The sequence below is a fragment of the Talpa occidentalis genome, unplaced genomic scaffold, assembly GCF_014898055.3.
Source record: "Talpa occidentalis isolate TD23 unplaced genomic scaffold, MPIMG_talOcc4v2.1 talOcc4.4, whole genome shotgun sequence".
Lineage (NCBI taxonomy): Eukaryota > Metazoa > Chordata > Mammalia > Eulipotyphla > Talpidae > Talpa > Talpa occidentalis.
This window is the reverse complement of record NW_023604295.1, coordinates 67,118,799-67,145,014: the sequence shown is the minus strand read 5'-3', so window position 1 is coordinate 67,145,014 and position 26,216 is coordinate 67,118,799. Positions and strand designations below refer to the sequence as shown.

General features: G+C 32.8%; 1 protein-coding gene and 1 long non-coding RNA gene across 7 annotated transcripts in view; one reads left to right on the top strand and one right to left on the bottom strand.

Annotated features, from left to right (window-relative positions):
• Positions 1 to 26,216, top strand: part of ZNF654 (zinc finger protein 654) — a 68,856-nt gene that overhangs the window by 14,766 nt on the left and 27,874 nt on the right. For 3 of the 5 annotated variants that reach the window (XM_037525686.2, XM_037525685.2, XM_037525689.2), the window contains exon 2: positions 6,835 to 6,980. In XM_037525686.2, coding sequence (XP_037381583.1) covers positions 6,835 to 6,980 — 146 coding nt within the window. Of the gene's footprint in view, positions 1 to 4,296; positions 4,416 to 6,834; positions 6,981 to 26,216 lie in introns of all 5 variants that reach the window. The other 2 variants (XM_037525688.2, XM_037525687.2) reach the window with 2 other exon arrangements.
• The window catches only part of LOC119257606 (uncharacterized), a 51,235-nt gene continuing 33,504 nt past the window's right edge, over positions 8,486 to 26,216 (bottom strand). The window contains exon 4 of one of the 2 annotated variants that reach the window (XR_008553903.1): positions 8,486 to 9,048. This is a non-coding gene — a long non-coding RNA (uncharacterized LOC119257606). Of the gene's footprint in view, positions 9,049 to 22,382; positions 24,680 to 26,216 lie in introns of those variants that run through there. The other variant, XR_005128074.2, reaches the window with a different exon arrangement.

The following is a 26,216-nucleotide window of genomic DNA, read 5'->3' as shown; positions in this document are numbered from 1 at the left end:
CATCTGACTTAGGGTTAACACTAACAGTTTAAAGGCTAGACATTCACACATTACTGTTCTAATACCCAACTTAACCAACTTTTCATTTTAATCTTCTGACTTGTAGTCTTTGTTGAGAAACCAGACACAAGGATCAAAAAATAATTTCCACCTATTACACCTAAAATGATTTTTTAAAATTCAATAATATAATCACTGCCTGCAATAGGTGGCCAGACCATACTAAATTGACATGAAATGAAGCGTTCTGCTTAGCTCATGTCAGTTAAGACATTATCATGTGCATACATTATATCTGGCTCTAACCAGCTGTAGGAATGCAGAGAGGTCTTTCCATCATACATTTTCATTTGATGTTCATATACATTTTCTTTTTTTTTTTTTTTTTCAAATTTTTTTTTTTTTTTTTTTATAGAGGCATGCTTTATTTATTTGTTTGCTGGTTTGTTTGTTTGTTTGTTTTGTTTATACATGCACTGGGTACAGTCAGAAGCGCGGGAGGGTGAGAGAATTCACCAGAGCCAGAGCGGGGAGCAGAGCAGGCAGAAGGACCGAAGTACACTGCTGAGGGGAGCAGCGGGCGGCAGGAGAGGTCTGCACGCCATGTGGGACCCTCCTCCGGTGGCCGGGGAGCAGCCGGGGATGGAACCGGCGCCACAGAGGCCGCGGGCAGCTTCGCAACCCAGCGCTCAACCGCTGCGCCACCGGGGAGGCCCCATATACATTTTCTTTTGCATATTTTTTGGGGTTCCTTTGTGCTCATTTTGATGTTTATGAAGGAAGGATTTAATATAGTACTTTCCTCCATGAGTTTGGAATGAAATAAAAATGAACAGGTATCAGATTTATTCAGAGCTTTTAAAATGAGCTTATATTTACCTTAAGAGGAAAGTTGGATCTTTAAACAGATACTCAGGTAATCACATGGAAGGGACCCTGCCTGCTTCATACCTTGTGGATAGAGAAAATTCATGGAGATGAGGACTTCTGGGAGTGATATTACATGGATATTCCTGCCATAGTTGTAGCTTTGACTAGAAAATCATGAAGATTCCTTTTAACAATAAAAGTTAAGATTGTATGTAATATTAAGATTATGAGATGTTTATTCCATTTTCCATTTTGTAAAAGGTTAAGTCTTACTATATTCACAGAATCTATTAAAGACCTTAGTGTTGCAGAAATATTCACTTGAGTAGTGCTTGAACAATGTTCTATTGAGCCCCTAAAATTACTGGGTTTTAGATTGCTGCTAAATATTATGTCCTTTGCAGATTTCAAACAACTTTTAATTTACTAGACTCATATCTATACCATTTTGGTGGTTTTTTAAAATATGAATTTAATTTTAGTTTTTCTTTAGAATGATTATCATGATTGAAAAAGACAAGTGACAGATGACTCTTTATTTTTTGAATATAGCTTTTCTTTACCTTCTTCATTCTTCATGGAAAACTAAAAAAGAAAAAAATCCTCAGGTCTGTGTTCAGGCATGAAGCATTTTATTTGTATTGCCTTGTTTAGGATATGCTTCATTTGAGTATTGAATTAAATAGCTGGAACTTAGCAGTAACTTTTGAACGGATTTTATTTGGGATTAGCCTATCTGCTTGCTAACAGCTGGTAAAATTTGTTGTGGAGAATCACACCTGGAAACAAATTTTTAACCAGTGCATGCTGATGCATAAGCCATCAAAACAAGCTTACCTTGCCATTTTCTTAGGGTACACTGATAATTATAGTTCTTATTGGTTATGTGCCAAGAATTATCCTAAATTTCAATATATTATCTTACTTGATTCTTCAAGTAACCCTGTGATTAAGGTGATATTAATTTCGTAGGAAACTTTGAGAATTGAATCACTTTGCTATGGTTACATAGCTAATAAATGACAAAGCCAGATCTATCTGATTCTAACTTACTTACACTCTTTTGACAGTGTTGCCCATCTACCTGCTTTATTTTTTCCATCTGATTCTTAAAAAAAAATACCCATCAGCACTAGGAAATCTTGATGTGTTGGTTAGTAGCAGAGTACAGAAAGTAAATACAGAATTGTGCTTATATTATGAAATAACCCCACAAAGTAATGAGAATATTGACATTTTAGGGAAAAAGTGGAAACAGAATAGTTTTGTATTTAAACTTTAAAAAACTGAACTAATTTATACTTACCAAAAAATACCTAATTATCAAAAACAGAAATGTAACCTTTAATGTAATTTTTGCTAAATTAGAGACTTTTACTGGAAAATAGTGTTTAGAGACCAGTATTTGGGCCTAAGTATGATATAACTGGAGTGTTATTGCTCCTAGATCTTTTCAGTGGACAGGGCTAGGAAGTACACACACACATACATGCATACATACATACATACAGTAAATGTACATACATACATATAGTAAAAATGTACACGCATACATATACTACATACAAATGTACATACAATGTACATATAAATGTACATACATACATATAGTAAAAAAAACTAACTTGAGGTTTATTTTAGGTATTTAGGAAATTAACAAATTTATTCAATGCATAGGTTGATTTATGGCCATATTTTGATGCTCCTAGAATGAAATGGAATGTGATATGTGATGTGTCTTCTGGTGGTGGTAATTGTAATCCTGAAAGCCACCATCCCAAATTCCAAAAACCCAAATCCAAAAATTCCAAAACCCATCCCAAAATTCCAAAAATCTCTGAAGATCAACATTTACAAAATCTATAATCCTGAAAATCATAATTCTGAAAGGTCAGATCATGAAAAGAAGTGAGAAACTCAGGTGAAAAATATAAGAACCTCCCTTGCCAAATTATTCAGTCATGTGCAACTTCTGCCCCATCACGTACAGTACTGTATGCTTGCCTTCAAAGAACACCCTTTCCTCAGGTGTAGTCCCCATAGAATCTCCTCCACCAATTCAACCGCGCACCACACCTGAGGGGGGTGGGGGGGAAGCAAACATTGTTTAAAAATGAACAATGAGGCCTCCCCTGGTGACACAGGCAGTTGAGCGCCACTTTATGAAGCCATCCTTCCGCATCCTCTGCAGCGCTGGTTCTATCCCGGCCTGCTGTCAAGGGTCCCACATGGCACGGCAGACCTCTCCTGTCTCGCCCGCTGCTCCCCTCAGCAGTGTATTTCATCAGTCTGCCTGTTCTGTTACCTGCTCTGGCTCTGGCAAATCCTCTCACCCTCCTGCACATCTAGCCTGTACCCCAGTTCTTGCATAAATAAATAAATAAATAAATAAATCTTTAAAAAAAAAAAAAGAGCAGTGATGTAAAATATAAGTTAAAAAAACAACAAAAAACCCAAAATATCCTTTCTTGGGCCTCCGTGGTGGCGCAGGGATTAAAGTCTCAGTACTATCTGTCACCAGCACTGCAGTATGAATTAGAGCCCTCCATCCCCCACCCGAGCTAACCCACATGGAGCAGCAGACCTCTCCTGCCTCACCCACTGCTCCTCTCAGCAGTGTATTTCAGTAGATCACCTATTCTGCTCCCTGTCTCTGAATCCTCTCTCCTCCTCTGACCTATTCCCCAGTTCTTGTACGCATAAATAAAAATAAATTTTCAAAAAAAAATCCTTTCTTAGAGAAGAAAAAGAATTGGACATGCTCAGCAATCTTTTGAACCAAAGAAGTTCCTTTCACTGTTACATAACACATTAAATGGTGAGCTTTTCTTAATGAGGGATTTGAGTGCTGAAGATGATAGACTTATATGCATAACTGCATTTTGGATACTGGATGGCACTTTCAAAATGTCCCCACTATTTTTCATCAATTATATACAATTCATCCCCTTTTGGATTTGAAAATTCTAGTACTAATGCCCTCATTTATGTATTAATGACTGGAAAAGTGAATTGTTTTATAAATGCTTATTTGAAGATTTGGTGGACTTTATAGGAGAAAATTATTTCATTTGAATCCTCAAATCATAATGATAGATTTAGACTGAGGTGTGATCATCAGTTCTAAAAGTGAATTTCAGGGTATTACCAATAAAGTTTACTTTTTTCCAGTTAGCCTGATGCATTTGGTGGAAAGTTCAGATAACTGGATCACCATGTAGTACCAGATGATGAAAACTTAAGTTTAAAAATTCATCATTTGTCTGAATTAGCATTCCTAGCATCTGATGCAGTTCTAGTAGCTTTTAATGAATATAACCTTATTTGCCTGAAGAAAGCAACAAAGTTACATATTTGGTTTGAAAATAAGTATGAACATAGTAGGATAAAAAACCACTTACAGTGGTGTTGCTGTTTGATTATCAGTATAGTTTCCATCACTTTGTGGTCTCCATCAGACTGCCTATGGAATGGATATCCACAAACCAAAACCACAGAAGCATGGCACAGAAGATGGGAAAATCGAAAAGGGAATGCTCATGTTGGTATGTATATCAAATTATAGAAGAATCTCAAAAAGAAACATGCCACATACAGAATGAATGTTTATATATTATGTGAAGAGAGCCATTCCCTAAAACAGAAAAAGGGCAGCTAGTCTTCACAGTGTAAGACTTCAAAATTATAGTTAATTGTGATAGTCGGCCAACTCCTACGGACTGCCTCTGTATAAATGTCCATAATCTCTATCCCTGTAATCCTTTTTAATATGTTGAACTGGTTTTTAGTTTCTTTCCCATTATTTTAAATTGTCAGCAATATTTTTTTTATAATTCCCTATGCAATGTATTTCATTTTTACATCATTTCTAATACTGGTAAAATTTAAAGAAAGATTTTTGGAGAATTCATTTTTCACAAATTTGACCCTGTGAAAGTCTGTTATCACAGTGCTGCTTTTGTGTGTGCATGTAAAAACACTGAAATTGCCTCAGTAAATGAAGAGATATCCTTTTTTTTACATCTACATTTGTGAAAGATAAAAATTCTCTTGACAATGAGTTTTATGAATGACCAATGAATAAGTTTTTATGTTTCTCAGTCTCCTTTAAAAATGTAAATGAATGTCTTAAAGGAATTTTTAAAATTAGTTTTTCCAGATTATATTTTCTGGATTTTGCTATTTGGGATTATAAATTTTGGGCTTTTATTGGAATTTGATATTTGGGGACTTCAGTATTCAGGATGATGAAATTGGGACTGGATATTGGATTTCATCTTTTGGAATTATAACCCAAACTCATCTTCTGGTATGTTAATCAGTGGGATGGATTCACTGTAAACAAGTGATGAAGTAATCATTAGTGAACAGCTTGACTGACATCTTTGAACTTTCAGTTTGAGGTGTTGGAAATAATGAAAGTTGATGACTGTGGGAGATTTCAGGGAGGAATGTTAATAACGGTCAATAGAAATGCAATCATGCTTGGTACTGTATTATGATCTAGTTTATTATTACCTGGATTTAGAAATCAAGAAGTGTTTGCTCAGTGACAAACTAGTGTTTGGTGGTCTTCATTGTTAATGTTAGAAAAAAGAAGAGCTTAGTTAAGAAATGATAACCATATTTTAGTTGATCGGTTTGTATATTTTTGCTTCCTAATACGCTACATTTGTATTATTTTATACATTTGTATATTAGCTTGAGCTGTTGTAACAAAATACCACAGACTGGATGGTTTTAAACAACAGAAATTGATTTTCCCATAGTTCTGGAGGGTGGTAAGATCAGGATGCTTGCTTGGGTGAGTTTTGGTAAGAACTCTCTTCCTGGCTTGCATATGACTGCTTTCTCTCTGTGACCTTACCATGCCATTTCCTTAGTACATGGGTGTAGGTAAGGAGAGATGAGGGAGATAGAGCAAGAGAGTGCGCTCTTGAGATCTCTTCTTATAAGCCACTGTTCTCTCTGATAGGATTCCTTCCTTATGAGATCATTTAATCTTAATTATGGCCTAATAGTCCTATCTCCAAATACAGTAACATGGGAATTAAGATTTAAACACATGAATTGTAGGGAGACACATTTCAATAAGTCCATAGCAATATGGGCGATGTATTTTAATGTTTCTAAATAATGAATGTAATTTTAACTTATTGTACCAAAACAGGTAGTAGGCCAAATTTGGCCTCCAGGCTATGTAGTTTGATAATCCCTGTCTAACATGATAAATTTTAGAATAAAACGTTATCTTAATATAACAGTCTTGAATGATCATAATTCATATTTTATAATAATTAATAGTTCTAAAATCTTTTCTCATAAATTGCCCCAATTTAGTTTTAGAGTATATCTGTCTGCAAGATAAGCATTATCTCCAATTTATGGTGAGGAAACTAATGCACAGAGAGGGAAGATGAACTACCCAAATTCATAAAACTAGTTAACAGACAGAGCCAAGACTGATTATATTCTGAACTCTTCTCCATAATACGGTACTGTAAAACTTTCATAATGAGAACATCATGCCACTCTATAGTAATACTCATTTACTGCCAGAATGCTTAGAGTTCAGTCTTAAAATAACACTGATATTAGTAGTGCAGGCTCATTTCTGATTTTCTCCATTACTATGTTCTACTGTCTAGCTTTCTTAGTATTTAATAATTGGTATTTTCACAAAAGCTAGATATAGGAGGTGAAGGGTATTTGTTAAAAAGTTTGGTAAAGATTTGGACAGTACAGTCGTTCGTTTGCTCAATTTTTTGTTTGTATTTTAAAGGTAATAATTTTCTTTTCAGATATACAACATGAAACTAAACAATAAAAAACTCCCCCAGACCGTTTTCGTTCATATATAACTAATGTTTTAATTTGTCTAGTAACTTTTACCCAAATTTTTAAACTTGAGATCTTAAGAACAGTTTCTATAATAATGTACTTTTTGGATTGCTTCCCCATCAGGTGGTTGAAGATTATGCTGGACGATGGCAGGTCCCTTTGCCACAGCTTCAGGTTCTTCAGACTGCACTTTGCTGTTTTACTTCAGCCAGTGCATCATTCCCAGATGAATGTGAGCACGTACAATATGTTTTGAGTAGCCTTGCTTTGTAAGTACTTTTTACTTCTTATAAAATTATTTTTCTCAATGTATTTGAGAATTGTTTTTTGATTATTTTCTTAGTAGAAAGAACCTTTACTAAAGTCTCCCTCAACCAGAAATTTTCATTTCTTCAGTTAACTATTCAGGTTTAATTTTGAACCTTTAATTTAACCACAATATTACTTTTACTTTTATCACAAATGGAATTGTGATATAGATTCTTATGGTCACCACCAGCAGTTTACTTTTTAATTTCCCAGAGTGCCTTGGCACACTTTAATCATAAGTCCCACAGTACAGCAATTGAGGCTGTCATACTTCACATAGGAATCTTAAATAGCAAGAAAAAGTTAGGAAACTGCTGGTTTATAAAAATGTTTATGAATGACTTCAAGTTAGAGATTACAAACTAAGCATTTGTGTTTATTCTTTTTGCTCTCCTAGATAGATCCCACTAAAATTATAGCAAAGGAATTAAAAAAGAAATAAAGTAAAAAGACAATAGAAAAGTTTATTAGTGAGTGAAACTTTAGCAATTTCCTGGGGTACAGAAAGTAGGTGGAACAGTGGTCATTTAAACATGGCAGAGCAAGTCACATCTTCATTTGTGTGTGTGTGTGTGTTTGTGTGTCTCATATTGCACTCGTATCACAATAGAAAATATCAGAGTATGTCTCATAGGATGAATATTATTTTGTGAAACTCTTATTGTTTCCTTCATTTTTATGTATGTGTATAGTTCTTTGTGAAACATTTTTAACTGTGGGTGGCAGTTAAAACAAAATTATACACTAATTTATTAGAAAGAAGGAAAACAGTCTGTCCTGCCCTGCCTCCCACTAGAATCCTAGAGAGGTATAGAATTTGAACATGCAAGGTATGCAATAGAGAGTATATATTGAGATACTTTGGGTGAATGAAGATAAAGGAGTTAATTGCAGTTTTTCCATTCAGGCCAATCATTGAGCAGTGCTGAATAGGGAAACAGCATTACTACTTTTTTTCTTCTCTAAAGAAATTAACTGACTTTAGAGCAGTGACCTTTGCATTCTGGCAATCAAAGGTCCCTCCTTAAAAGACTAATCAGTCCCAAACCCTAAACATGCTCAGAGGGCTCTCAGTCTGCTTTTGGCCTTATTCTTAAATATTAATATGTATTCAAGAATGATCAGACATTTGAGGAATGCTTTAATATGAAAAAATACAATGAAGCAAAAAATTTGTAAGAAAGTTAATATGCAAAACAAAAAATTACAAAGAAAAATATAAAATCTATAATTAGCATTTTCACAGTATTTTAATACTTATTAAAACATCAACATGTTAAGATGTGTGAAAGAAATAATAAGATATCAAAAATGAGTTTTTGGAAATTCAGAACATAAGGAACGCTAATTTAAAAAAAAAAATTTTTAGTTAGAGATTTTTTTATTTTTTAATTTTTTTTACATTGTTGTTCATTTTAAAACAATATTTGCTCCCCCCCCCCCCCCTCAGGGGTAGTCACCATGAAATTTCCTTCCCCAGTGCACCCATGCACCATCACCTCAGTCCCCTGTTCTCTTCCCTCCTTCCCTCTGATCCCTCTTCCTCCTCTTCTCCTGCAGTATATTTCTGATTTATAATTGTCTGTTTTTGCTTTGTTGTATTTTGTACTGTTATTATTTTTTTACACTAATGTCTTATTTGGTTCCCTTATATTCTTCCTATAAGTGAAACCATCCGATATTTTTCTTTTTCCTTCTAGCTTATTTCACTGGGCATAATTCCTTCTAGTTCCATCAATGTTGCTGCAAATGGCATGAGTTTATCTTTTTTGATTGCTGAATAACATTCCATTGTGTATATATGCCACATCTTCTTGATCCTGTCATCTATTTTTGGGCATTTGGGTGGTTTCCAGGTTTTACCATTGTAAATATTGCTGCAATAAACATAGGTGTACAGGTGTTCTTTTCAATTAATGTTTTTGTGTCTTTTGGGTAGATCCCTAGAAGTGGAAATACTGGGTCATATGGTAGCTCCATTTTTAGTAGACTGAGGAACCTCCAGACAGCTTTCCATAGTGGTTGGACCTGAAATGTTAAAATATAAAGCTCTACAGCAAAGTCTAAAGGTAAAGAATATATATAAAACATAATCAAGAGAAGGAATGTGTCAGAAAAAAGTAATATTTAGGAGGTTCAATATATTAGCTAGCTGGAGTTCCAAAAGAATTTAGGGAATATTCATTGGAGTAAAATTTTCAAAGACATAATAAAGGAATTTCTTGGAACTGAAAGTCATGAACTACCAGGCTGAAAGAGCCCAAGATGTGCTCAGCACAGTGAATATAAAGATAATCAGCTAAATGCATTATTTTGCAATTTAAAAATACCAAGAATGAAAAACTAGATTTGAGCACTTGGAGAGGAAAAACTAGGTCACCTACTAAGGAACAATCATCAAATTGTTCATAAAAACAACAGCAGGTGGTAGAATATAATGAATCAGATTTGAGGGGAAATAATTTGCAATATGGAATTTTATACTCATCCAAACTATCAGTGAAATGTGAGAGTACAAAGAACATTTCCAGGCATGTAAGGACTTGTGCATACATTCTTCTTAGGAACTTACTGTAGAATGTGTTTAGAACAATGAAGGTGCAATATAAAAGACCAGGTAATAGTGGATCCAGTAAACGGTAACTTTGATTTAAGAAAAGTCACAAAATCATTGCAGAGCAGTAAATCTTAATAGATGTCACTACTAAGAAGGAAATAACAAGTAGAAACAGAGATTTGAGACTAACCTTGATAACTTCGAATTATGTAGCATAGTAATAAAAGCAGATAAGGCAAAGGATATGAGCTATTAGACACTCCAGGAAAATGAAAAATAGTCTGAATAGGAAAGGACCAGTATTATCATTATATGGATAATACTCATATCCATAATATGAGTATTATGGATAGTTTTCAAAATATAAATGATGTTTATTGAGTTTAAACTTTCAGGTAAAGTACAAAAATAATTGTAGTTAGAGAACAAATGAAAATTATTAACTTTTAAATATGGGAATATTTGATTATTTGAATTGAAAGTGAAGGACAAGGGTATTACTTAAAGGTATTACTTCCCTTTAATTCTCAATTTACAAAATGGAATGTCAGCATTAGATAATATAAATAAGGGTATAAGTAAAGTAACATAATAGAGGAAATAATAGCAGTGACTAACTACTATTGTGTGACTAACTACTATTGGTTGTGTGGAGAGTTCAGTTATCTTCAATTCAGTTCAATCCAGCATGGAGTTGAGATAATATTTAAAGTTGGTAAATTAAGATATATAGCAAAGCTTATCAAAAGCTATTATAAATATTAAAAGTAGTTAATTCTGGAGCATTAGAAGAGACAAAGACTTGAAACCTTTATGTACAGTTAGCATTTTTAGATCTTGGCAATATGTTAATTTCATATAGCAACTATATTTTATATGTACTTACGAAAATTTAAAGGAGTACATATATTGATACATTATAGCAAATAATTATGAAATGATGGATATGTTAACTAGCTTGATTGTGGTGATTAATTCACTTTGTATATTAAAATATCAAGCTGTACACTTTGAATATATGTAATTTCTATTTTACAATTATACCCCAATGAAGTGGAACAGAAGATTGTAGGAGAGTTTATAATACAATGCTGTTTAGATTTGTAAGAGCAAGGGATTAAACAATTATTTTAAAAATATTTTTTGTATTTAATTTATGATGCCTAATTGAATATGGAAACTAAATTAGGACTTTTTGATTATAATTGACAGATCTTATTCAAGTTAGCTGAAGCAAAAAAGAAGAGTGAAGAGGGATTTATTAGGTACTAAACCATGGAAAAAAAGGGACTGGAACTAGTTGAAAGAATTTCAGAATCCAGAGGATAATATATTATTTATTATTGTTCTCACCTTTTCTATCTTTGCTCTTTTGATTTCTTTCTCTCGGGGCTGATGACTATTCTTAAATTAAACTTAGTTTATTAATCAAGAGAAAAGAAACCCTTTCCCCCTTCATAATACTCCAAATGTCTTAGGAACTTGAGTCCAACTGAGGTTATATGCCTACTGCTTGAATTAGTCACTGTTAAAGATTTGCGTATGGAAAGATTTTTGGCCCAGTCTCATGACAAGCCCAGCTAGTGGAAATGAGGCATTCTCATCAGAACCATAGAAATAAAGAATGGATAAGCAGTTCCCTTAAAAAAAATGTGTGTTAATATGAAAGAGAGCTGGTTAGGTAGACAACAAAGACTCTTTTTATATGTTAATTTGAAAGCTACCAAAACATTTTGAGTTACTTTCTACTTATTTCTGAGGGAAATAAAGTAAATATTAAAAGAAATAGTAATAGTATACTTGTTTCAGTAACTATTTGGATTTTCCTCCCTTTCCATCTATGTAAACTTTTCAACTTTAATATTAAAGTATGAAAGTGTTTCTGAGGCTTTCAAAAGTACTTTTTAAAAAAAATGTAAGTAATTTGTTTATTCTGTATTATTGTTTGCTTGCCTTTTTACTACTGCTCATGAAGATATATTATAAAAAAGAATATATTAAACAGAAGCAAATTTTATCCCAGATGGACAGTACTAGGCAAAAGAAAGTAAATTATCTTACAGTTTTGTTAGATAATAATGACTCTAAAGGAAACTTTATGTATTACTTGATTTAATTTAACAGAAAAATTAATTGTATTTTCAGTACCAGAAGAAAAATGAGGAGTTAGCAATATGTTGATAGTAAAGTCTATAACAGTATCTTATTTTATTTAAATATATAGTTAGGCCAGAAAATTCTAATGATCATTTTTCCATAATCATTCATTCATTCTGTAAATATGTGCTTCTGTGGATAAAATGGAAAACATAAAGGATAAATCCTTGTTATCAAAGACCTTATAGAGCGAAAAGATATTAAACAAGCAGTTATTCTGTTAGATATTATAGAATTATAATTACAGGGTACAATGAGACAGTATAGCAAGGGACTTGACTTGGGCTGGAAAATTAGGGCATATTTGCTGGGTGGGCTAACATTTGAGCTGAGCTCTGAAGGAATGATAGAGAAAAAATTAGATGAAAATGCCAATGAACTGCCAAGGCATGTCAAAAAAAAATGTTCAAAGTGCCTTGGACAAGATTTTAGGGTGTTAATGGATTTCATTGTAATTCATATCTTTGTAGAATTCTTTTTGTACTGTTTTGAATTTTTTGCTCACCTGACATACTAAAAATTTATAGGTGAGCCAAAGGAATAATAAACACATGTCATATAAATTATAAGTTATATGTTAAACATTTAAGTTAACTTTAGTTTCTGGCACTGTTGTGTGATTTATAAATCCATCTTCATAAAGTCTATACATACCTTGTAAATGATATGTTAGGATCTGTATTCTATTTGACTGTCCTTATAATCAGTATTTTCTTAAGAAATGAAGATTTCACTTTATGTGTCTATGTATATATTCACACTAAAAAGGACCTCATATTTAATTCCCTTTTATAGAAAAGAAAACTGAGACCAATCTCTTACTAAATTCCCTCAAAATTGTTTTGTTTTTATCTCAGGATTTGTTGTAGCTAAAGTCAACTTTAGAAATACCTGCATGCTTTTCTTACACTGACCATGTTTGAAAACTCATTTCAATTAGTGATAGTTGTGGCCAGCACTGTTTTGTTCTTCATTGCTTCCTTGGTTAATTTTGGAGTGAAATAATTGTGGATATAGTCACTTTATGGGCAGAGATAAAGGGATCATTATCTGTTATATATGTATTGACAGAATAAAAAGTGATTAGGTGATGACATATCCTACTCCCACCCATATTATTGTGTATTAGAACCTGAAGGAAGGTATATGTGTAGTTTTTAAGAACTGGCATTTATTGTTTTTCTAATATAAAAGAAGGAAAGCTTAACAATTTTCTTGATTAGTATGGATATATAAAAAATTAGAGTAAAAAGACAATAGACTAAAAGCTGTTATTTCTACTGCTGTTAGCTCATTTGTCTAGGTGTGGTTATTTTAAAGACTGTAAGTACATGTTTTTTCTTCCTAATATTTGAATGGCTTAATTTTGTACTAAATCAGAACCCTGAAAAGCTACAACTCTTATAAACCTTTTAACTTTTACTTCTTCTCCCTTCTAATAGCTTTCATTCATAGAACTAGACCACAATATTATACTATCCACTCTCACTATAGACTGAAGTAACAAAAAGAAGGAAAGAGGGAAAAAAAAATACAAAATACTTCTGTAATTGCTGAAAAGTTAAAATCTTGCCCATCAATTCTTATTCAGAATCTTGAAGAAATTTCCCTAGGAAAACCTAGATACCTGAAGCAAACATGAAGAGACTTAAAGAAAGAGAGAGCAATACAGTAACAGTCGGGTACTTTAATACTCTACTCTCATCATTGGATAGGTCACCCAGACAGAAATTCAGTAAGAAAATATTGGCCTTAAATGACACATTAGACTACGTGGACTTAATAGTCATATACAAAACAGTCCATTCCAAAGTAATACAGTACACATTCTCCTCAAGTGCACATGGGACATTCTCTAGGATAGATTATGTTAGGTTACAAATTGAGTCTTAATAAATTTAAAAAAAAAATTAATATCAAGCATCTTTTCAAGTCACAATGATATTAAAGTAGAAATCAGTTGCAAGCGGAATACTGGAAAATTTACAAATATGTGGAAATTAAACAGCATGCTACTGAACAACCATCAGGTCAAAGAAGGAATTAAAGAAAAAATTTAAAAATACCTTGAGACAAATGAAAGTTGAAATACAACACACCATAACATAGACGATGCAGTTCAGTGGGCATTCATAGTGATAACTGTCTACATCAAGGAACAAGAAAGATGTCAAATAATCAAGGAACAAGAAAGATGTCAAATAAACAATCTCAAGGAACAGATAAAGAACCAGAACTAATTTTTGAAAAGATAAAACTGACATACCTTTAGCTATATTTACCAAGAAAATAAGAGAGGCCTTAGATTAAATAAAATCAGAAGAAATGAAAGATATGTTACAATTGATATGGAAGAAATGCAAAGAATATTAAGACTATTATGAACAATTACATGCCAACATAAATCTGAGAAACATACAACTTACCAAGACTGAATCATGAAAAAATAGAAAATGTGAACAAGATTGATTACTAACATGGTTGAATTAGTAATCAAACTTAACAACAAACAAAAAGTTAGGTGGTTTCATTGGTGGATTTTGACAAATATTGAGAGAATTAATGTCAATCCTTCTGAAAGTCTTAAAAAGAAACAGAAGAAAATATAATACTTTGAAAATCATTTTACAAGGATACCAGTACCTTGCTTACAAATCCAGACAAGGATTCTGAAAGAAAAAACCTAAGGGCCTCCCCGGTGGCGCAGCAGTTGAGCGCTGGGTTGCGAAGCTGCCTTTGCAGCCTCTGCAGCGCCAGTTCTATCCCTGGTAGCTCCCCAGCCACCGAGTGGGGGTCCCACATGGCGCGCAGACCTCTCCTGCCACCCGCTGCTCCTCTCAGCAGTGTACTTCGGTCCTTTTGCCTGCTCTGCTCCCTGCTCTGGCTCTGGTGAATTCTCTCACCCTCCCACGTTTCTGACTGTACCCAGTGCTTGTATAAATAAATAAATAAATAAATAAATAAATAAATAAATAAATAAATAAAGCTTAAAAAAAAAAAAGTTATTTAAAAAGAAAGAAAGAAAAAACCTGAAAGACAATATCTAGGCTAAAGATAGATGTACAAATGCTTAAGAAAATAGTAGCAAGCTGAATATAACAGTACATTAAAAACTCATGCATCATGATCAAGTAGATTTTTTCCAAGATGTAAGGGTGATTCAGTATCTGCCAATCAGTCAGTGTTTTATACCACATTAACAAAATGAAGACTAAAAATACCATATTGTAATAGATACAGAAAAAGCATTTAACAAAATCTACAATCGTCATTTGATTACAGACTCAACAAAAAGGTATGGGTATAAGAGAACATAACTCAATGTAGTAGTAGAAAGACTACATGACAAGCCCACAGCTAATACCATTCCCAGCAGTGAAAAGCTGAAAGTGTTTCCTTTAACGCAGAAGCAAGACAAGGATAACAACTCTCACCACTTTTATACAATATAGTATCAGAAATCCCAGCCAGAATGGTTAGGCAAGAAAAAGAAAGAGAATCCTGGTAGGAAAGGAAGTAGTAAAACTGTCACTATTAGAAGATGACAATGTGTGTGTGTTTGTGTGTATGCGTATGTGAGAAATCCTAAGAACTCCATCAAAAAACTATTAGGGATAATAAGCAAATTTAGTAAATTTGTAGGATGTAAAATCAATATACAAAAATAAGTTGCATTTCTAACCACTAATAATGAATTATCAGAAATAGAAATTAAGAAAACAATTCTATTTAGAATTGCATCAAAAAGAAAAAAACCTGGGAATAAATTTCAACAAGGAGGTGAAACACCTGTACACTGAAAACTATAAGACTTCGATAAAAGAATTAAATACACAAATAAATAGAAAGATACCCCATGTTAATGGATTGAAGGAATTGCAAAAAATGTTCATTTTACCCAAAGTAATTTACAGGTCAGGGTAATTCATATGTGAATTTCAAAGACTTTTTTTTTTTTTTTTTTTTGGTGGGACCCTCGCTGGCAGGGAATGAACCGTCGCTGCAGAGGCTGCGGGCAGCCTCGCAGTCCAGTGCTCCACTGCTGTGCCACCAGGGGAGGCCCTCTCAAAGACATTTTTCAAATAAACAAAATGAACAATCCTAAAAGTTATATAGGATCACACCAAAAAAAGACCCTAAACAACCAATGCAGTCTTAAGAAAAAAAGAACAAAGCTGGAGGCCTCACACTTCCTTATTTCAATCTATACTTCAAAGTTATAGTAGTGTAACCACCATACAGGTCATCGAACAGAGTAGAGAATACAGAAACATACCTTCACATATATGACAAATAATTTAGAACAGTGGAGCCAAGAATATACAATGGGAAAAAGGATGTTTCTTAAATAAATGTTACTGGGAATGCTGTACATTCACATGAAAAGTAATGAAATTGATTCATTATCTTAAACCATCTAAAAAACAACTCAAAGTGAATTAAAAACTTGAATGTAATACCTAAAATAATAACACTCCTCGAAGGAAACATAGGTAGTAAAGTCCTTGACATTAATCTTGGAAGTGATTTTTGGGTTTGACACAAAAGAAAACAAAACAAGAGCAAAAATAAGTGGGACTACAGCAAAACTTATGCACAGCAAAAGAAACCCACAAAATGAAAAGCATCTACTGAATGGGAGAAAATATTTGTATATTATCTAATGAGAGGTTCATAGCCAAAATATATGAATGACTACTAAAATTTAAAAAAAAATCTGATTTAAAAAATGGACAAAGGATCTGAACAGACAGTTTTTCAAAGAAGACACAGGGATGGCTTCCAGGAATATGAGAAGGTGCTGGACATTGGTAATCATCAGAGAAATTCAAATCAAAATCACAGTGAGATATCGCCTCACTTCTGTAAGAATTACTATTATCAAAAAGACAAGAAATAGCAAGTCTTAACAAGACTGTGGAGAAAAGGGAACTCTCATGCACTGTTGGTAGTAATGTAAATTGGTGCTACCATTACAAAAAACAGTATGAAGGTTCTTCAAGAAATTAATAATAGAAGTACCATATAATTCAGCATTTCTTCTTTGCAGTTACCCAGAAAACAAACCAACCAACCTACCACTAACTGGAAAAAAAAAAAAGAAATCTTATTATTTGTGACACCATGAATGGTCATGAGTGTCACAGAGAACGGGTGTTTACAAATAACATTTAACTTTTTAATCATTTGATTAAAAAGTCAAAGAAAGATATTGTATAATTTCACTTATACATGGGACCTAAAACAGAACAAAACTAAATACAAAGTTTTGATTAACAGATAAAGAGATCAGATTGGTAATTGCCAATTCGTAGGTGGAGGTTGAGGGGGGGGGTTGAGGAAAATATGTAAGGGTAGTCAAATTTAGTTACAAATAAATAGGTTGTGGTGATGCAATGTAGAAGAACATTTTGTTAACTCATTATTAACAATGTATATTTGAAAGCTGCTAAGAGAATAAATCTTAAAAGTTCTTATCATGAGAAAAAATTGTGGTAGTGGGCTTCAACAAGACATGTGTTGATCATTTTGCAATATATGCAAATATTGAATCATGTTATATACATGAAACTAAATGTTATATATCAGTTATATCTCAATTTAAGAATAAATTAATTTCCCCAGAAGAAAGGCTCAAGACAAATTTAAGTACTTAAATTATTGGTTGTAGTTTTCTGAAAGCACAGTATTTTGAAAAGTTTTCTTTCCATTCTAACTTTGGAACTTGGGGAATAATTATAAAAAATTTATTTTTGTTTCCTCATTTTTTTTTTCTTTTTGATTAATGTTATTTTAAGTATATCTAGTTAGGGAGATGTAATCTATGAAAGTCACTGCCATTGAGTACTGAATTCTAGGCTGACAGTTCTCCCTCAGAACTTTAAAGCTGTCCATCCAACTGTCTTGCTTGCTTGCTTTTTTTTCCTCCTGAAGAAGGGGCTGTTCTCATTCTTATTTTTGTTTTGCTGCATATAATGTGTCCTTTTTCAAGGGGAGCTTTTAAGATTTTCTCTTTATGACTTTTTCTTTTGTTTGAGTAGGTAATACATGTTCATGGTTCAAAATTCAAAGTTTGATTATACATTGAGATATCCAGCAGTTTTTATCTCCCAAACCTCTAGATTCCATTTCAGTAGGCAAATAAGTGATTATTTTCTTGTTTCCTTCCAGAGATATTTTATGCATATATAAGAAAAATATTCATATCAATATTTCATTTTCCCCCAATTTCATACAAACGTTTGCATTCTACACAATGTTTTGTATTTAGTTTTTTTACTTGAATATTTTTATCCATTGGCAAAAGAAAAAGCATCAGTCATTAAAATGCACTTTTATGGATATATAGCCTACTAACTGGTATTTATTTTTTGTTACAATCAATTGCTGCTATTAACAATTCTTAATGAATTATCTTGAATGAATGGTCTTTGGAATATGTATGAGGTTACCTGTATATCATAGATATATCCTGGGAGTAGAATTACTGGATCAAGGAAAGATTATGGAGGATTATCCTTTGATTTTGATAATGCCAAATTTCCTCAGTAGAAGTTAAACCATTTTATGTTACCATAGTAATATAAGAGTACTTGTTCTGCCACACCTTTGTCAGTGGTGTTTTTAAGAATTTGTTTTTATGATGATAATTTTGAAACCTACACAAAAGTGAAAGAATATTATGCACTATCCTTACCCATCATAAACTTCAATGATTATCACTGTTTCAAAATCTTGTTTCACCTATAACTCTTCATTCTTTACCCATTACTGGCTATCTTTTATATACTGCTTTATTGAGGTATAATGTCCTTAATATTAAATTTATGCAGTGTAAGTGTATGTATTTCAATGATTTTTAGTAAATTTATAGTTCTGTGGCTATCACCACAGTCCAATTTTACAATACTTTCATCACCTCTAAAAGCTGCATAATCACTCATTTACAGTCAACTCCCAGTGCCGTTCCAGCTCAAGGAAATCATTGATCAGTGTTTTATCTCAGGAGAGTTGCAATTTTTAGACATTTCATATAAATAACGTGATAAAATATGTAGACTTTTACAGATATGATAAAATATGTACACTTACAGATATGGTTCATCTGTATTGTAGCATCATTCCTTTCAGTGCTGAATTGTATTCTGTTATACAAGTACAGTACATTTTGCTTATGATTCAACAGTTGATTATGATACTGAATTATTTTCAATTTTGGGGCCAATGATAATTATGTTCAAATTTTGTGTGAACAAATGTTTTTGTTTTTCTTTAGTAAATACCAAGGAATGAAATTGCTTAGGTATTATATTTGTATGTTTAACATTTGTTTAATACGGAACTGCCAAACTTTCCAAAGTGGTAGCTAAACTGTGATATATGGGAGTTTCATTTTCTTCTCACTTCATTAACATTTGTTATTATTTTTCATAGTGTTTCTAGTAGTTATGTAATTGTATATCATTTTGGTTTTGTTTGGCTAGAACAATATCATTGTATAGCTAGTACAGTATCATTGTATCAATGATATTGCTATTGTATATGTTTTGTAAAATGTCTATTCAAATCAATTTTCCATTTTTAAACTGGAATGTTTACAGTCTAAGTTGTAAGAGTCCTTTATATGTTCTGGTTACACACTCTTTATCCAGTATGTTACTTTCGAATATTTTTATTGATATCTTTTGAAGAATATTACTGGTTGTAAGAAAGTTGACTATAATTTGCCTTGTGTAGTTTTTCCCACATGATTTTTTTTATCCTACACTTCTTAGCTCTCTGGGTTTATAATTGTTACCAAGTTTGGGAAATTTTTTTTTTTTTTTTTTTTTTCAGAAGGGACGTCACTTGATGTAAATTGACAGTTGTCTCCAGCTTACTGATTGTTCTATTCATTTTTTTCAGTCTTTTTTCTGTTTGTGTTTTATTTCAACAGTTTATTTCAACAATTCAAGACATTTATCCTACCCTTACAATGTATTTTTCATCTCATTGTATTTATTATTTATAAAAGTTTTATTCTTGTGTTGGGAACCATAAAAAACAAAAACAGGACATGGGCCACATTTGCCAACTCCTCAGGCAAAAAGCCATCACACTAAATACAGAAATGGAAGATAAAGGACCCAAATAAAACTTTTATGTAAACAAAGGTAATTTCTTGGGGAGAAGGATTTTTTAGTTACCAAAAGTTTTATCTAGTTTATAACTCTGCCTTATTCTTTTTTTTTTTTTTTTTTTTTGGTATGACTACCCAAGTTAGACATTACACCCCTGCAATTAAATGACTGTTGACTTAATTTAAGTGATTTTTTTATTTCTAGAATATTTTTGATTTGCTAATATCTTCCACTTTGTATTGTCAACATTTCTTTATTACTAAAGCTATCTAATATTCTGACTCTGGTTTTAATATATAAACTGTAGATTTTCTGTTGGTTCTTGTTCATGGTGTTGTTTCCTTGTTCAATTTTTTGTGTATTTCCATCTCTTTAATTTAGATCGGAGAACTGTCAACATTTCTTGTAGGGAGATGTAGTGTTGTCAAACTCTAACTTTTGTTTAACTGAGGAAACGTTTATTTCATAATTGAAATAGAGTCTTGCAGGATATAGGATTCTTGGTTGGCAGGTTTTATATTTGAGTATTTTGAATATGTTATTCCATTCTCACTTTGCCTGCAAAGTGTGTGCTGAGAAGTCTAAATGAAAATCTGATGGAATTACCTTTCTTACCTGTGCTACCCCACCTCCAGATACCTTCAATATTTTTTGTCCTGGACTCTTACTAGTTTCATTACTGTATGTCTTGGCATATGTCTCACTGTATTCAGCTAATAAGATGTTCTTTATGGCTCACAGACTTAGATATTTTGTTTCTCCTCCATATTTGGTAAGTTCTTCTATTATTTCTTTGAATAAACTATATGTTCTTCTCTCTTTCTTTGCCTCCTGTGATTTCCATTATCCTTATGTTGCCTTTTATACTGGAGTAAGATAATTCTCCAAGTGCTTTACCTTTTTTTTAGATCTTATTTCTGCCTTTTTCTACCTGGATCCTTTGTGTATTACTCTTTTCAAGATCACTGATTATATTCTCCATTTGGTTCATTCAGATATTTCTTTGGGGACTTGACTCCAAGACAAGGAAAAAGCAAAAATTTAAAAAATGGCACTAAAGCAAACTAAAAATGGCTTCTGCATAGCAAAAGAAGGTATCATTAAAATGAAAAGACAGCTGAGTGGGAGAAAATATTTTCACATCATATATCCAACAAGGGTTTAATATCTAAGATCTACACAGGACAACTTGACCACAAGAAAACAAATAACCCAATCCTAAAATGTGCAGAAAGATAAATAGACACTTCTGAAAAGAAGACATACAGAAGACCAATAGGCACATAAGAAATGCTCTTCATTGGTTATCAAGGAAATTTAAAATCAAAACCATCTCACAGTTATGAGAATGACCCATAATCAAAAAGCCAAAATCAATTAAGTCTAGTGAGTTTGTGGAGAAATAAAGGAACCCTTGTTCATTGTTGGTGGGAATGTAAACTGATACAGCTCCTTGAGAAAACAGCATGGAGATTTCTCAAAATATTAAAAATAGATCTGCCCTATAATTCAGCAGTTCCATTCCTAGATGTATATTTGGATAATGCAAAACCACTAATTTGTAGGGAAATGTGCACTCCTGTTTTCTTTGAAACACTAAGAGCCAAGTTATAGAAGCAACTGAAGTGCCCAGTGACAGCTGAATGGATAAAGAAGATATGGTACATACACATAATGCAATGTTATTCAGCTATAAAAAAAAAGAATGAAATCTTGCCATTTGTGACAACATGCGTGGAACTGGAGGGGTTACTTAGCTAAATGAAATTAAATTAGGATGAGAGAGAAATACAGGGTGATTTTATTCACATTTGGAAAATAAACAGACAAAACTAAACCAAAATAAACCCTGAAAACCTGACTGAGAATTGAAGTTATCAGAGGGGAAAGAGCTGGTGGTGAGGGGGGACCCAGTGACTATGGGAGAAGATTATTGGGGCTTTTGTGGTGGGTGTATTGTTGCAAAATACATCTGAAGAGTTGTGATTCTATACCCCTAAATCATACGCACTGTTGTAAACCAGTGCTATCTCAATAAAACATGATATAAAATAAAACAGAAAGGTTTCCTAGGAAAGCTTTCACACAGTGGGGAAACCTGTAAAGGGGAAAATACAGCCTGAATTCCAGTCATTCCAATGACAGAATATAGTCTATTTCATAAATTGGGCCTCTAGTGGTGCATTATTTAAGCTTGCATAGCTAACAGGTATATACTGATTATGAAAGTCAAGTATGAGTATATGGTATACTTTTTTTGATTTAAATAGTCTGTCTTTTTTAATTTAATAGTTAAATTTATAGAATTTAATTATATAAAGTCTACCCAATATAAATGTTTCGTTTTAATATAAATAATTTTTTAGGTAATTCTATTTTGAATATTTAAATTTAGGTAAATTGATTATATTAAAGAATGTAAAGACTACTATAGTTTATATTGTACTGAACATATTCACTAGTAAATACCATACAAACAGTATATTTTTTATTATTTATTTTAAAAAAATATTTATTTATTTATGCATACAAGAGCTGGGGTACAGCCAGAGGTGTAGGAGGTGAGAGGATTCACCAGAGACAGAGTGGGGAACAGAACAGGCAGATAGACTGAAGTACACTGCTGAGGGGAGCAGCGAGCAAGTCAAGAGAGGTCTGCGCCATGTGGGTTTAGCTCCCTGGCCGGCCAGGGATCAAACTCGTGCTGCAGAGGCTGCGGACTGCTTCATAGGTTGCGTCTTAACCCCTTGAGCCACCAGGGAGGCCCTATTTCTTTTTTTTTAAGATTTATTTATTTATACAAGAGCTGGGGTACTGGCCAGAGGCGCAAGAGGGTGAGAGAATTCACCAGAGACAGAGCAGGAAGTATAACAGGCAGACGACTGAAAACACTGCTGAGGGGAGCAGCGGGTGAGGCAGGAGAGGTCTGCCGCACCATGTAGGTATCTCCCTGGACGGCTGGGAATCAAACCTGTGCTGTAGAGGCTGCGGATACCTTCACAGTGCTGTAATCAATCCGCTGTGCCAGGGAGGCCCCAGTATATTTTTTAAAAGAAACTTTTTGGTGAGTTTAATCACATCTTAAAAATTATAATAAAAATGAAAAATAATACTTGATGTCTTATTTTTCAACGAAATGATACATACACAGCTGAAAACAAATAATCTCTGAAGAATACATGTTTGCTTGTAAATTGTTGAAGGGAAACTTAGATAGCAATGTTAACAGTACAATAAAGTTGTAAGTTATAGTACAATAAAAATTGTACTGTATTAATTTCAAACACCTAGAGCACTGGCAGGGATTGTGAGTCATCACAAGAGGTAGCTACTACTATTTTATAAATCAAGAAACTGAAACATATTGATATTAGGTGACTTAATGTAAATTATGTGGCTCTAAACCATGGATGGGTTAAGGGCCAGATACTATTTTGCTTTTAGTGCTTAAGATTTGGGTTGCCTCTACTCAATTCTGTTATTGTACTGTAAAATATCTATAGTCAATATGTAGATAAAGCATGGTTTTTGAATTACATGTAATTTTACTTGTCATGAAATAGTCTCTTGGATGTTTTAAACAATTTAAATATGGATATGTTTTCTTATATAATGCAATATATAAAAATAGGCATTTCTGTAGTCAAGTTTGTTCCTTAGGTAGTAGACTGCCAGACCTGCTCTTCAGGTATATTTTGGGGTACTACTTTGTTCTCTTTTGGATCTTTTACCCTGTACATTGTTGGGTTTTCTTTCAAGAGGACTGTTCAGGTGGATCTCTAAACATGTAGTTGATCCTTCACACTAGTCAATAGAAAACATAGCTTGTTTAAAACATGAAGTTTCTACTTCTACATATAATTTAGATTCTCCTCCTAGTGATTTGACTATTGCAAAATTATTTGTTGACATCTCTTTATCTTACTTTAAGAAAGAGCTTAGTAGACCATGATGTTTTTTCTTACTTACTCTGCATTTATTTTGCATGTTTTTTTCCCCTCATTTATTATCATGGAGTTGGGCCTTGTTATTCAGGTAGCTGTGAGGCATGAACAGATCTTTAATTTTGCTTTTCCTTTTATATTCACATAATGCAAACATTCTATAATTCTGTATATTTGGTTATCTATAAGGTTATGATCTGCATAGTGTTTTCTACATTTACTGTCATAACATATTTTATTTTTTTCTAAAACCCTTTGTATCTCTCCCTCCATCAACACAATTGATTGCCCTATCAGTCAATACCTGTATTCAATATAGTGACATAATCATAATCCTACTCCTTTTTACCTAGTGCAAATTTAACTGCCTCAGTATTTCAACATGTTATAAGAGATATGCAAAATTGTAGTACTGCAATAGTAGAGAAGAATCAGCTTTATATCATCTAGGCCAAATTCTTAAATGATATCATGTGACTAGATGTTGAGGAAGCAACAGAGTAAAAAATCTACAGATCCTGTAGGAGTTTTAGGGAAGTGAGAAAAGTTTGCTATGATTGGAAAGCATGGAATTTGTGGTAAAATGTATATGTGTGAGAAGTTCTGGATCAGACATGAAGGTTCTCATGTCATAAGGAATTTGAGTTTTCTCTTCTAGATCAGTGATTTCAAATACCTAAATAGAATAGAAGGGGAAAGTAAGTAATAAATAAGACAAGCAGACTGTGTTGGAGAAATAACAGAAGTGGATGAAGACTATCAAATAAAAAAGGGAAGTTCATGCTCTTTCTAAAGACAGTAGCTGCACAGCTTATTTTGCCACGATGAGATGCCAGGCTCTGTGTAACAGGGATTCTTGTTTTTCGGTAGCTCAGAGAAATCTAGAATCAATATGAAAGAATTCAGGTGTTAAGTGTTGACAAATAAGTAAAGTATTTTATCCAGAAGTATTTTATACAAAAGAATTATGTCAATGGAAGGTCTTTGCTTTAGATGGTACAATCCAAATACCAGTTTGGAAAGTCCATGTCAGATAATTTTGTGTTTGAGGAAGAGAGATGTGAATCAATGCCTTATTAATAGGCATATAGAAGATTCCAAGGTACATTGATGGGGATTTTTTTCATATTATTAATATTCAAATCACTGCAAAAGGGTTAATAATGAAAAAAGTAATTCTTCCCCCTATGCCTGACCCCTAGTTTGTTTGCCCTGTGCAAAGAATTGCTTTTACCAGTTTATTGGATATCTCTCTAGATAGTCTAATATCCATTGGTTATGCATGCCCTCTACACTCTCACTCCCACTACAAAAATTATAAAATTCATTCATATATATGCATATTCCCATATTTTCATTATATGTTCTTGTATTGGGTGTATTATAATTAATATTGAAAGTGGTAGACATTTAGTATATTTCCATTCTTTTCCTAAAAATCATCTGGATGCCCATGTGTATATTTGTGTATATTCAGAGGATTAAATTTTCCTATAAGTAGAACTGCTAAGTCATGGTATGTCATAAAATTTTTATGACAATTACTGTGCTGCCCTTAAAAGAGGAGGTAGTACCAGTTACCACCCACCAAGAGTTAGAGTCTATTTTTCTGCATTAAAGCCATCATAGGATACATCAATATTTTTATTTTTATAAGTGACAGGAGAAATGGTATTGTTCTTTGTAATTTTCACTCAAGTAGAGCACCTTTTCATATTTGAAAAAAATTTACTTGTGTTTTTCTTCTATGAAAGCATTCTTTTCCCCTATTTTTTAATCAAACTATTGACTTTAAAAATTATTTGTATAAGCTTTGTAATTAAGGAAATCAGCAAAGATTCATTTCTTCATGTCTCATTCTGCTTTGGACTGGTTTTATGGTTCTCTTTGGTCTGCTGACATTTAAATTTTATGTCAAATTTATAAAAATGTCAGCTTATACAGTATGTGTAGAGAGGTCCTTGTAATTATTATGTATTACTTAGGTCTTTTACATAATTTTTAGAACTATACCATTTCACAGTTACATTTATAGTTGGTATCCCTGTAGTTGGTATCTTCTAGTTGAATTAAAATTCAGATTTTGATTTATCATTTATGCTCCTTAAGATTGCCAAATAATTAATAATTTTATAGTTTTTCATGCTCATGATTAGAACATAGTATTTCTTCTTCTATGAGCTCATCAATAATTAAAGACACAATGTATTGAATGATAGTATTTTTGAAATAATTTACTTGGAAAGGAGAAACCACAACAATGGCAATCTCTCAAGAGTGGGATAATCTGTTAAGCCTAAAATTCAAGGGCCTGTTAGCCATTTATTAGATATGCAATTGGTGATTTTGTTAGAGAATAAATGTTGGCTGTGAGTTTCATGGTGACTTTTACTTAACTGTCTTATATTTTTGTGTCAA